This window comes from Diadema antillarum, unplaced genomic scaffold, assembly GCF_040938485.1.
Source record: "Diadema antillarum isolate AM-2024a unplaced genomic scaffold, OU_Dant_1.0 seq00000158_RagTag, whole genome shotgun sequence".
Classification (NCBI taxonomy): Eukaryota; Metazoa; Echinodermata; class Echinoidea; order Diadematoida; family Diadematidae; genus Diadema; species Diadema antillarum.
The window spans coordinates 80,075-93,344 of NW_027271230.1; the positions used below are offsets into that span (position 1 = coordinate 80,075).

General features: G+C 40.5%; 1 protein-coding gene across 1 annotated transcript in view; it reads left to right on the plus strand.

The window, feature by feature from the left end:
* The first annotated feature begins 212 nt into the window (after window positions 1-212).
* Window positions 213-13,270, plus strand: part of LOC139727885 (LRP2-binding protein-like) — a 34,094-nt gene continuing 21,036 nt past the window's right edge. Inside the window, exons 1-4 of the mRNA XM_071638858.1 lie at window positions 213-270; window positions 2,842-3,152; window positions 4,434-4,547; window positions 6,847-7,095. Of these exons, the coding sequence (XP_071494959.1) occupies window positions 2,889-3,152; window positions 4,434-4,547; window positions 6,847-7,095 (627 nt within the window). The 5' untranslated portion in view covers window positions 213-270; window positions 2,842-2,888. The remainder of the gene's footprint in view (window positions 271-2,841; window positions 3,153-4,433; window positions 4,548-6,846; window positions 7,096-13,270) is intronic.

Below are 13,270 nucleotides of genomic sequence, written 5' to 3' on the forward strand. Positions count from 1 at the left end.
ATCATACTAAAAATAATAATAATAATCATGCCTGACATAGTGCTTCACGCTGAAGCGTCAAAAATCATGCCAACTTTGGCGAGGCTGGGCCACTTCACTCGATGCGAACTTGAGGATCTCCAGGACAACCACGAACGCTTCACGCATGCGCGCTTCTCGTAAACTGGTAGCTAGTAGTCAAGACTCGGCGCAAGTTTTGTCGTGACCACCCACGAGAAGTACACAAATCTGCAAGACATGACAGACTTCTCGACGTGATGGCAACTTAAGGTAAGAGAGTTCGGTAACGATTATAGGTTCAACGTTTGTTGGTTTGCTTTGCAGTTGTGATTTCAGAATTAAAATTGAGAAATAAGTACCTTTGCGTCCATTTGTAGCTGCCCGCGCCCGCGCCGCCCGGCGGCCGTATGATGTGCAGAGGTAATGAACTCGGACCGGGTATACTTTTAATAGTCCCATACGTAAGATTTTGTGATGGATATGGCTTGGGAAGAAGTCCTGTTGATCTGAGACTAATGTCGTTAGACTTAGACACCTAAGCTAAAACTTGTTAGATTCTATACCTTTGAATTCTAGAATCTAGGAAAGACTAATTCTTGGTAATCATGTAGAAATGCACACCATGCATACCTACCGTATACCTTTCCCTGAAATGATTTGTCAATGAAATTTCTTATGGCTATCAGACATGCTAAGATGGACTTTATCAGACGGTTTCGGTACCACGATTTCATGGAATTTGAAAGCCAATTAAGGAAGGAAAGTTACATGTAACGCTGTACAAAATTCCAGATTCCAACTGAAAAGTGCAACGATCGTGTCCAGGCCCCATGCGCAGTTCAGGGCATAGTCTGCATCATACATGTACTCGTGAAATTGGTACATTAGCACGGTGGAGGGGCTTTCTTCCACGGTATAATACTGATACTCCTGAATGCGGCCCCACCAAACGGCGTTTTCGCAAGATTGATACAGCGGCGGGGCTGATTTCCACAGCATAGCATCTTTCGTCCTCCCGTTTTTTTCTTTGGTATTCAACTTTTTAGTCTCGGAGGGACTCCCTAATGTCCCTTGACTAATTTAACAGCCAATTTCAACCTTAAACCCTAACCCTAACCTAACCTTGCTCGCTATTCAAACGCACGGGTGCACGCGCACTGCGGTGGGGCTGATTTCACGATTTTGCCCAGTTCACGAGCGACATAATTCCGAACTCCGATTTCTCTCTTTATTTTGCCTTTTCAACTTTTAAAATTCCACGAAAATACTCTCACATGGTTCATCTGAGCACCTCCAACAGGTGCACAACATTTAATCGACATACGGCGAAGAAACCAGTAGGTGTGCATTTCTACATGATTACCTAATTCTTTTGGGGAGAACCACCCCAAATTTCCCTGTTCTACTAATAATATTAGATTTTAATTTCTACTTAATTGTCTTAAATAAATTCTAAATCTAACGTTAGGTCTAACGATTGTTACACTGTCCTACCCCGGGTAATAATAGTCTAGACCTACATCTAGATCTACCCTTGTCCACAGCCTTGTTACGTTGTCGTTAGCTTTCTCATGCACGGTAAAAACCAGATATGGTCAAAATCGTGAAATAGGCCCCACCGCAGTGCGGGTGCACCCGTGCGTTAGCAAGCAAGGGTAGGTCCTACAACTGATTGTAGTATGGTTAGGGTTAGGGTTTGGGTTAGGTAGGGTTGTATCTATGGTTAAATTGGCCGTTAGATTAGTCAAGGGACATTTTAAAGGGAGTCCTTCCGAGAAGAAAGGGAGGACGAAAGATGCTATGCTGTGGAAATCGGCCCCACCGCTGTATCAATTTCGCGTAAACGCCGTTTGGTGGGGCCGCATTCACGAGTATTATACTGTGGAAGGAAGCCCCACCGCCTTGCTTACCTACCGATGAACGCCACATGGTGGGGCTGAATTCACAAGTATAAATAGGCGAGCCGCCGTAGTATTAGTAGGGACACGCAGTGGTGGGACCTATTTCACGAGTATGCCCAGATATCTAGGTGAGAGCCACAGAAAAAAGGCACAGAAAATATTTAGTCGGATCAGGCCGCTAGGTGCGGCAGCCTTGCTATGAGCGAACCCGCTGGCGCCCGTGTTTCAATGGGTCGCTGTGCATCAGTTGATTAAAACTCGATTGTTGTAAAAAAAAACAGACAGAATTTTTTCTTCTTTTCATCATGGATAGTAGACATGTGTTTGTAACAAAAAATCACCATGCAAAGTTGTAACAATTTATATGTCAGATGTAAGATGAATAAAAAGTGAACAGGGACTCCTGAGGGAGCTTCATGAGTCTCTCTCTCGCCGGGGGCGTCATGAGGCTCTCCGGAAGCCTCTTGAGGCCGAGGAGTGCTCGTACGGGGTAGCAGGCCTCATAAGCGGGTTTCCGAGACTGATATTCTTCAGTTTCACATTGTGCAGGCAGCGTATGTAATTCATGACTCGATTGTTTGCTGAAGAGTTTATAGTTGCTTTGAGCAATAACATGAAAGTCAACTGAAAAGGCAACTGATTTGGTTTGAATTTACTTAAGTGACTGGAAATATTAAAGCTAGACATTTCTATCAAGTAGACTATAGCACTGTGATTTGGGGGCAATTTGGTTGTGTAGAATTTGAGATATTTACATGGATACAAGGTCAAAAGTGCATGAGCGCCTCAGAAGAGGCAGACTAGCAGCATTTTTAAATATGTATTTTGGAAAGGTTTTGCAAGAAAAAGACATATCTACAATAATATAAATTTACACACCAGAAAACAAACCTACACAATGTATTGTCTGATTAATATGTCTATTCACCTTGTGGAATAGAGAATAGACGAAGGCAAAGTCAATAGTGATTGAAGCACCAGTACGAGATGGAGCACAGGGTTCCAAGCAAGGAGCTCTCCCTCCCCTCAGAACCTCTGCCGGCTAGCAAGAGTCTTCGGTCGGGCAGTGCGGGCAGTCTGGGCAGCGAGACTACGGCCATTACAAAGAGCCTGCACATCATTGATGACACAGAGCAGAAGGAGAAGGAAGAGCAGGAGCTCAATGAAAAAGTGGAGCAGCTCCTGATGGATAAGGTCAAGAGAGGGGACCCTGTTGCAACCTTTCAGCTTGGACAGTTTTATTTTGAGCAGGTTAGCTGTTACTGTTGATTATCCAAGTAAACCTGACAATTTTGATTGCATAATAAGTAGTTTGGATATCAGGGTATTTTGGGAGCCCTATTGCCTTCCTATCATGGATCTTGTCGACAGTTGGTATGCGCAGTTATTGAAATCTTGAGCAATGATGCTGCTATAGAGACGTGTGTGCTTTCCCTGATGTTACATTGCATTTAATTTGTAGCAACTTTCTTGACAAACAATATGCAAACTGTTAATTTGCATATTTTACTGTGCCCTGAGTTTGGCATAAATACTATAATCATGATAACCATTTCAAATCTCATAAGTGCACAATGGCCAACATATTGCAGTTCCTGCATACATAGGTAAAAATCATTGTGTTGACTCGTTTTATATTATATTCTTATTATTTCCAAATGCTTTATTTGAAACTCTTTATTTTCATATCAATTATTTTATTGCACATACCATTTTCGATATCCTATGCTTCAATTTGCTGACCAAGCAAAGATCATATTGCATCAAATATTTCTTGAAAGCATAGATAATTATTGGAAATGTCTTTGATTTGTAGTTATAAGACTTGCTACTACTTATTAAGTAACACATGAAAATGCCTGTCAATATGCCTGTGACAGATACAATGTAGGATCAATTGCAAAGTACTGTAAAACATGATATACAGTGTATTCCCGGCATGAATTTTTCGCGAATTGGAGCCGACGGCCTTTTTAGCGGCATGAAATTCTCGCGAACTGGAACTGGTATTCAATGCATATAGTGTAGAAAAGAACTTTCGCGTGCATTTTAATTTCGCGAAATTTAAATGCACGCGAACATTTCTCATTTTACAGTAGTGTGTCACCTGCACAGCATGTCTAACCCTAACAAATGTCATGGGGGATATATGAGAATGTATTTAAAGTCTTGGATGATCTTTGCACCATTATCCATTTTGAGACAGTAGAAGAATTTTTTTTTTTTTTTTTTGGAGGGGGGGGGATTTGGAGTCCCTCCTCAGCCTTTTTCTTTTTGTAATGAGCCCTCTGTATTCTATCATGAAAGTCACAAAAATTGTATCAATGAATTTGTTAAAAAGTAAGCATGCACTATGAGAGTGGATACCTTGATGACAATACTTAGCTATGCATTTGCTTTTTTGTGGCTCCCTCACTTTGAAATGGACAATATTTTGTGTGTGTTTCTCACCCCCCCCCCCCCCCCCCCCAATTTGTATCAAGATATATACTTCATTGTTTGTTTGTTGTTGTTTTTTTATTCTTTACATAGGAGCGGTACAAAGAAGCAAAGAAATGCTTTTATGACATCAGAGAAACAGATATGCAGGCCAAATATCAACTCGGCATCATGTACTTTGACGGACTAGGTGCTGAGCAAGATGAGGTGGGCATTGGATCAATTCTTCATGGTCTACTGAGTGTTTGTGAATATAAGATGATCTAACAAGTACAAAGAAGGGAAGAACAGGAAGAGTTCCTGTTCATATTGACCAAGTTGGTCCAAGTTTCACTTCAAGGCAAGATTTACTCGGTTGAACTGCTACTGTATCAGTTGGTCTGTTTTTATGCCTCCGCCACGAAGTGGTGCCGGAGGCATTATGTCCGTTTCGGGTTGTCCGTCCGTCCGTCCGTCCGTCCGTAATGAATTTTGTGGACAAGGTAACTATCAAAACATGTTGAGGTATCCTAATGAAACTTGGCATGTATGTGTATTAGGGGGTGAAGTTGTGCCTATCAACTTTTGGGTGCACATGCTCAAGGTCAAAGGTCAAAAGGTCAAGGTCAAATACATAAAATTTCACTATTTCCACCATATCTATTGAATGCCTGAAGATATTTTCTTGAAACTTAGTGTATACATGTATTACCCAATTAAGATTCTCTGGTGAAAGTTTGGGTCATGAGGTCAAAGGTCAAAAGGTCAGGGTCAAATACATAAAATTTCACTATTTCTACCATATCTACTGAATGCCTGAAGATATTTTCTTGAAACTTAGTGTAAACATGTATTACCCAATTAAAATTCTCTGGTGAAAGTTTGGGTCATGTGGTCAAAGGTCAAAAGGTCAGGGTCAAATACATAAAATTTCACTATTTCCACCATATCTATTGAATGCCTGAAGATATTTTCTTGAAACTTAGTGTATACATGTATTACCCAATTAAGATTCTCTGGTGAAAGTTTGGGTCATGAGGTCAAAGGTCAAAAGGTCTAGTAAAAATATTAAAACTTCTTTTTTTTTCTCCGTACCTTGGAAAATTGTTCAAGGTATCTTCATGGAACATAGTATATACATGTACTGACTGGAATTGATTATCTAGAGAATGTAGGGTTCATGGGGTCAAAGGTCAGGGGTCAAAGGTCAAGTGCAACACTTCAAAATTTTACTATTTCCCTCATATTTATGCAATGCCAGCAGGGTTATTTTTTTTACACTTGGTGTATGCATGTGTAACCTCATAGAAATTCTCTGGAAAGTTTTTTTTTTCTTTTTTTTTTTGCCTCAAAGGTCAAAAGGTCAAAGATCAAGTGAAAGTGCTGAACTATCATTTTCCTCCATATCTCGGAAGTGGCTCAAGTTATCTTGAAACTTAGTACATATTATGCATGTTCTACCTGAAAGTGATTATCTCATGAATTTTAGGGTCAAGGGCCAGATGAAAATGGTAACAATTTACTATTCAATGCAGAAATTCACACCAATTCTCCACACCTGTACCTTGAAAATTACTCAATGCCTTAATGTATGAATGGGTCAAAGTCAAGTTAAAGTCCTTAAATCCCTAGATAGATGCTCTCCTATTCATCCAATTAAACCTAGGTCAAGGAAGGTGAACATTCAACACATTTGTGACAAATTTGTTATTTCAATATTTTGCCAATTTTGTGAAAATGTAGTCACTCATTGTCCACATGTACTATCTAGACCTATTGGGAAAATCATGCATTATGGCGGAGGCATACCAGTCGCCAAAGCGACATTTCTAGTTTGGTTAGTTTTTTGTTTGTTTGTTTGTTTGTTTGTTTGTTTTTTGGTACTGTTTCTCTAATACACATGTGAGTGGTTGTTTTGACATAAAGTAGGACAAATGAAGTAGGCCTACCTGGCATCATTAGAAACCCTAGAGTCTACAGCATAGATACCACAATTAGGTGATTAGTGGTTAATGTCTTTGGCAGTGTTTCATGTTGATGGTTCACACAATGTGCCATCTTGAAACATACCCACAAAGTGTGTGCGTGCACATATTACATTATTCATTTGTTCATCAAAACAACAGTTATTACTTTTTTCTTCCCAATGAACGAGTTCAATTGTTCGGACACGTAGATGACTGAATAAACCAATCTGTGCATGGAATGTTTTGGGGAACTTAGTATTTGGAATTGTGGGAAAGTTGAATGATTACTGACATTGGTTTTACTGACCTGCCTGTGTGGTTTTGCTGTAGCAATCCAATTGACTTCACATATTTTCATACCTTGGTAGACAACTGAAAGCTATTTTGCTATACCCTGAGCTGTCTGCTCCCATGTGGTCTGATTGATGCCAAAGATCTTTAGAAAGTTAGCTAACAAGCAGTGTTTTTGAGAGCAACATGTACAGAAAGATAGATAGGTAGACAGATTGCTGTCACAAGTATTTCTCTATGCCATGTTATCTTTACATTGCAATTTGTAGAAGAGAGGCTTCCAGTATATGCTGGATGTGGCAAAGTGTGACTCCAAACTCGTCCAGCACCTGATCCCATTTGCTCAGTACAACATTGGCCGTGCCTACTTTGAGGGTTCTGGAATCAAGCAGTCTGATAAGGAGGCAGAACGGTACTGGATTCTGGCAGCAGACGATGGGAATCCAAAGGCCAGTGTTAAGGCTCAGACAGCGCTTGGGATGTATTACTGCCGTCCAGAGACCATGGATCTCAAAAAGGTAAAGCATGGGAAATTGTAGCTTGAAAGAAATTTTCTTACAGTGGTCAGAAAAGAGGTACCATCATTGGTTTGAAGCATCATTAAAATTGCATTTTGGAGATTCAGGACAAAAGCCCATTTAATTGATTTAATTTGAATTGCATGAGATGTAATAAGGTGTGATCCACATAAGTTGAATTTAGATAGATATGGGAGACTGCAAATATGTCCCATACAGATTTATATGCAATAGGGCATTCAAAAGATACTTTTTGTTTGGCTAAGACTCTATTCAAAATAAAGATCAAATGAGTTTCTTTTGCACTGCTTTTTGCAGTATGAAAATGTGTGGAAACAATGTAGTTATTTTAGTTTAACGTCATTTTCTACCTGCAAAATCTACGAAAATTGTTTATCAATATTTATGGTTCAATAGAGAATTTTCACAAAAGTGAGTGTTAAAGGACAAGTTCACCTTCATAAACATAAGGATTGAGAAAATGCAACAATATTAGTAGAACACATCAGTGAAAGTTTGAGGAAAATTGGACAATCGATGCAAAAGTTATGAATTTTTTAAATTTTTTTGTTGGAACCGCTGGATGAGGAGACTACTACAGCTTGTGAGTCATATGCGTACAACAGTATAAAGAAAATGTAAAAGAAAATTCAACATATTTTCACTTTTTTCGCGTAATAAAAGAGCACTTGACTTGCCTCTTTCTAAAGGCAGGGGGAATGATATTACCCATAACATTTGTCGGTAACGAGTCAGGGGAATGTCGGTAACGAGTCAGGGGAATGTGTGCTTTTTTCAAAAAATGTGTGCTTTTTTCGAAATTCTCTTTATATTTTCCTTATATTGTTGTACGCGTGTGACATCTAAGTTATTCATACACTGCTGTAGTTTTCTCATCCAGCGGGTATTGCACAAAAACTTCAAAAATTCATAACTTTTGAACGGATTGTCTGATTTTCCTCAAACTTTCAATGATGTGTTCTACTAATATTGCTACATTCTCTCAATCCTTATGTTTATGAAGGTGAACTTGTCCTTTAATAAGCTTCACACAGGTTTGTCAGAAATACATTGTACATTGTAGGCGTACCCTGTAACAAGGCTGATGAACGGAAATTGCTGTGTCAGCAAATTCATTGTAGTGACCCTGACAGCTATAGCTATACAGCTAACTCAAGTCTTTCAGAAACAATACTTTCACGATCACTGGATAAACAAACCAACTTGAATGATATCAGACAACTCAGGAAAATCTCATACAGATCTGGGGTCTGCTTCATGAAAGTCTTCTGAGAGACTTTTTAGTCATAAGACACACTTATATGAGAGACTTCATGAAATTGATTTTACTTCTCATTGAAAGTCTCACATCTAGCTACATATGAGAGACTTTGGCCATTATGAGATTTGTTTAAAGACTTATATGATGACTTCATGAACTGAAGATCATTCACCAAATTTCATGATTTACATGGCGGTGAACTGGACTGTTAACCCTCTATGTGATCAGGCACTTTGTTTTAAATCAAGAGTCAGGTGTAGCAGTCCAACAGGAAGGCCATGGTGACACAATAGGGATTAGGGAGATGAGGTAATCTCTATTCATTGACAGTTACTTTCCACAAGTCTTTGCCAGTTGGCAAAGAAAGCCCTCCAGAGTGCATGCCAATCATTGAACAATGCTGTGAAGGTTAACAGTTCAAGTAATTACCATACATCTTAGCTCCATTTATAGAATGGGTAGCGAGAATCCTGCGATCTGATTGGTCGAGAGCTATGTGTTCATTTTTACTGGCCGCACGCTGAGTCACAGTGGTAAACATGTTATCTCGCACTTAGCAAAGAGTACGCGTACTTGTAACAAAGGTTCGCGCACTAAAGCAAGCGTTCGCGCACTAAGCTTGGCCATGCATCCAGTAAAAACTTATGCATGGCTGGCCATGCATCCAGTAAAAACGGTAAGTACGGGTATGCATGCCCTTTATGGAAAGCCAAAAGGAAATGCATCCAGTAACTTTGTCATCGGGTAACACGATAGAAAACTGGGTTTTTGACAAGAAAATTACCCATTCTATAAATCAAATGACGCACATGTCTTTTCGTGCGTCAGTCGGAATATAGTGTGCATGCGGTAACTATGGAATTTAGCCTAAACCCACTCGGCTTCGCCTCGTGGGTTAAGCATTCCATAGTTACCTTATGCACACAATTCCGACTGACGCACTCAGACCTGTGCGTCATTTGTATAACGAATAATTGAAAGTCATGAATGTTATCACTCAGTGATGATGTATTCTGGTAGGGGATTTTTTTTTAAAAAGAGATTAAAGACCTAATAAAATGTGTGCAAAATGTTTTGATATGCAAAAGAAATGTAAAATATATGTCATGATTATCAATGTAAATATGTTGTCAGTGTCATTCCGGTTTTTATCGCTTCTAGAAACTCCCCTAAATATCACATTTTTGGAGGACCTCATTGCAGTTTTTGCGAAAAAGATACGTCATGTGACCAACACCCCTGAACCAATTGATGACGTATAAGCACGGAGTTGTGTTCAGTTAGCAGACGCCACTCAGCACAAGCACTTAGATTACTAGCTTGGTACACGCCGTACACGTTAGCTAGCCCCGGCCAGGCCTGGGCCCCACGGGATGTGCGCTCCCGGTTGACCCACTGACTGTCAACATGTACGCATTAGTACCACGTACATTATCACTAAGTTAGCTTGCACAATACCTGGTACCTCGAGCAGAATGTCCTGCCCTATATGGGTAAACTTCAACATTGATGATGATGATGATGATGAAGACTGCAGCTCTGACGATAGCGGAGAAGAAGAGGAGGCTCATGAAGTTGAAGGGGAAGATGGGGAGGGAGAGGCAGCCGATGAACCAGAACGTTATCGTGGGGGGCTGCACCTTACCGATATGAACCAGCTGCATCTCCCCCGCTGCCAGTGCAAGAGCGTATGAACATGGCACCAAGTCCGAGAATAGACCTCACGGAAACGATCGCCTGGGAAATACAGAGTGGTATGTGTGGTATGCCCCCATATACAAGTGTAGTTTAACGTTAGAAAGGATATACTGTATTCTACATGATTGACATTGTAAATTGTAACTGTTTGTCTAGTAAGTAGTAGGAGAACAGACCCAGCTTGCTCACAAAGTGAGCGGCTACTCCGGCCGCCACAAGCGGGAGCGTCCCGGCCGTGGCGTGGCCCGTCGGCCGGCGCTAACAAGTTAAACTAGTAGTATATAGTAGTCTAGTAGTAGTAGCAGTCTACTAGTAGTAGTAGTCTACTAGTACTACTACTAGTAGTAGTACTATTACCACTAGGTCTAGTAGACTAGTAAGTAGTAATAGCAGAATCTTTGGTAGTAGTACAGAGGCTACACTCTTGTTAGGGGGATATGTTACAGGGTGGGTCGTGGCTCAAAAAAAAAAAAAAAAGGCCTAACCAGTTTCCCATGGTCAATTTCTGCAATATTTGTTATCAGTAATTTAGATGCGCCATTTTGTAAGAAAAACAATACCAAGAGTGATCATCAATTTTGGTCGAGTAGTTTTTGTTTTATGCTACAAATCATACTGTAGAAGGAAGCCCCACCGCCGTGCTTATCTACTGATGAACGCCACGGTGGGGCTGAATTCACGAGTAGGTCTAGGCCTATAAAGCAGGCGAGTCGCCGTAGTATTAGTACAGACAGGCAGTGGTGGTGGGGCTATCGTGAAATAGCCCCCCCCCCCCCCCCCCCCCCCCCCCCGCAATAGCAAGCAAGCCAAGGGTAGGTCCTAGGGTTTAGGGTTAGGTAGGGTTGTATTTATGGTCAAATTGGCCGTTAAATTGGTCGATGGACATATAAGGAAGTCATTTTCGCCGCATTCACGAGTATTGACTGTGGAAGGCAGCCCCACTGCCGTGCTTACCTACCGATGAACGCCACACGGTGGGGCTGAATTCACGAGTATTTAAACAGGCGAGTCGTCGTAGTATTAGTACAGACATGCAATGGTGGGGCCTATTTCACGAGTTTGCCAAAAATAATGGATATCCAAGCGTACCGCAGTTGTAATCTGTATTATTGGCAGTATTAAATCCGATACAATTCATTAAATATTCTTTTGTCTAAAGGCTTAGCCAATGACAATAGTGCAGCGCAGCGCCTGCTATGCGCTCGCTAGCTCACTCCCCCGCCAGCGCTAGCCGCCGGCCGGCTGTCGCTGCGCTGCGCTAGCATAGCCTTGCCAGCTCGCCGGCTATGGCTAGGCTGGTTGGACAATCAATATCTACGACTCCGATCTTAGACGTCATCACAATTTAGAAGTGATAGTACGCCGCATGTGGTGAAAGTATAGGAAGTTTTCCAAAACCGAGGAAATTGCATCCATTATGTTTACAAATATAGAACAAAATTCAGAACAGTAAAAAAACTCGCACGACAATAGAATTACTTAGAATTTAACATTTAATATTATTACATCATTAAGAAAAAAATGTATAAACCATTTTATTAGGTCTTTAAGATGTGCATACTTCATGAGAGACTATTTTAAGTGAAGTGCATGGTGAACCTTAGAATCACAACAGATCGTACACACATGCACACACAAATTACAATAAATCATGTAGAAATAATTACAGTCATGTGATACTACAGTCGAGTGACAGACACAGTTACAGACATAATATATGCGCTGAGATTGATTTCAATAAAACTGAACAATGCCCCTCAAGCATCTGCTAACTTGCATCACAAAAATTATGAGGACTCCCATGATTTGATATTTAGCTCATCTGAGCCAAATGCTTGAGTGAGCTATTGCGATCATTTATCATCCATCATAAGTCATGCATAAAGTTCTTGCATGCTCAGCTTCTTCTTGAAAACCCCAAGACAAATTTTCACCAAACTTACCAGGTGGCATCTCTAGGGTGACAGGTCATAATTTGTTCAGATGGGCACCATCCTTCCTCCCCCGGCCCCTTGGGTCCCAAAATATACAGAATATACAAGTCGGTGGATGCTATGCTCCCCTTGAGGTCCCCAAACCTCCCTGAGTTGCTATGTTCTTCTTGGGCAATAGTCTGTAAGACAAATTTTCACCAAGCTTATGAAGTAGCTTGGTGGTCTAGTGGAGAGGACGCCTGTCCGGTGATCAGGAGGTCGTAGGTTCAAATCCTGCTCGAGTATGTACGCCCATGATTTTTTATCATGGTTACTACTAAAACACTGATCAATTCAGTGCTTATTTACGTCGATGTAGGGCAATTTGTCAATCAGTTGCAATGAAAACATCTCGACGGAAGAATTACATGAATTTGAATAACAAAGCAGTACCCGCTGCATGCTATAAGAATTAGAACCAACACTTGCTGTCGGGCGAAAGCTCGGTGGTCTAGTGGAGATGACGCCTGTCCGGTGATCAGGAGGTCGTAGGTTCGAATCCTGCTCGAGTATGTACGCCCATGATTTTTTATCATGGCTACTACTAAAACACTGATCAATTCAGTGCTTATTTACATTGATGTAGGGCAATTTGTCAATCAGTTGCAATGAAAACATCTCGATGGAAGAATTACATGAATTTGAACATCAGTGAGAGTTTGAGGAAGATTGGACAATCCGTTCAAAAGTTATGAATTTTTGAAATTTCTGCTCAGTCACGACTGGATGAAAAGACTATAAACTATAGGTTGTGATGTCACATGTGTACAACTCTATAAAGAATAAAGAAAATTCAACATATTTTCATTTTTCTCACATAACAAAAGAACACTCAACTTCTCTCTTTCGGGAGGCAGGGGGAATAATATTACCCCTAACATACGTGAGTAACAAGTCGAAGAAATGTGCACTTTATTCAAAAAGTAAAGTTTTGTGAAATTCTCTTTTTATTTTCCTTATATCGTTGTACGCATGTGACATCATACACCGTAGTAGTCTTCTCATCCAGCAGTGATTGTGCAGACACTTTAAAAATTCATAACTTTTGAACGGATTGTCCGATTTTCCTCAAACTTCCACCAATGTGTTCTGCTAATATAGCTGCATTCTCTCAATCCTTATGTATATGAAGGTGAACTTGTTCTTTAAATGCACAATATGCTATTTAAGGACATGGCATCTAATTTAGCAGTTGGCCAGGCACTCTATATACAGTATTGTG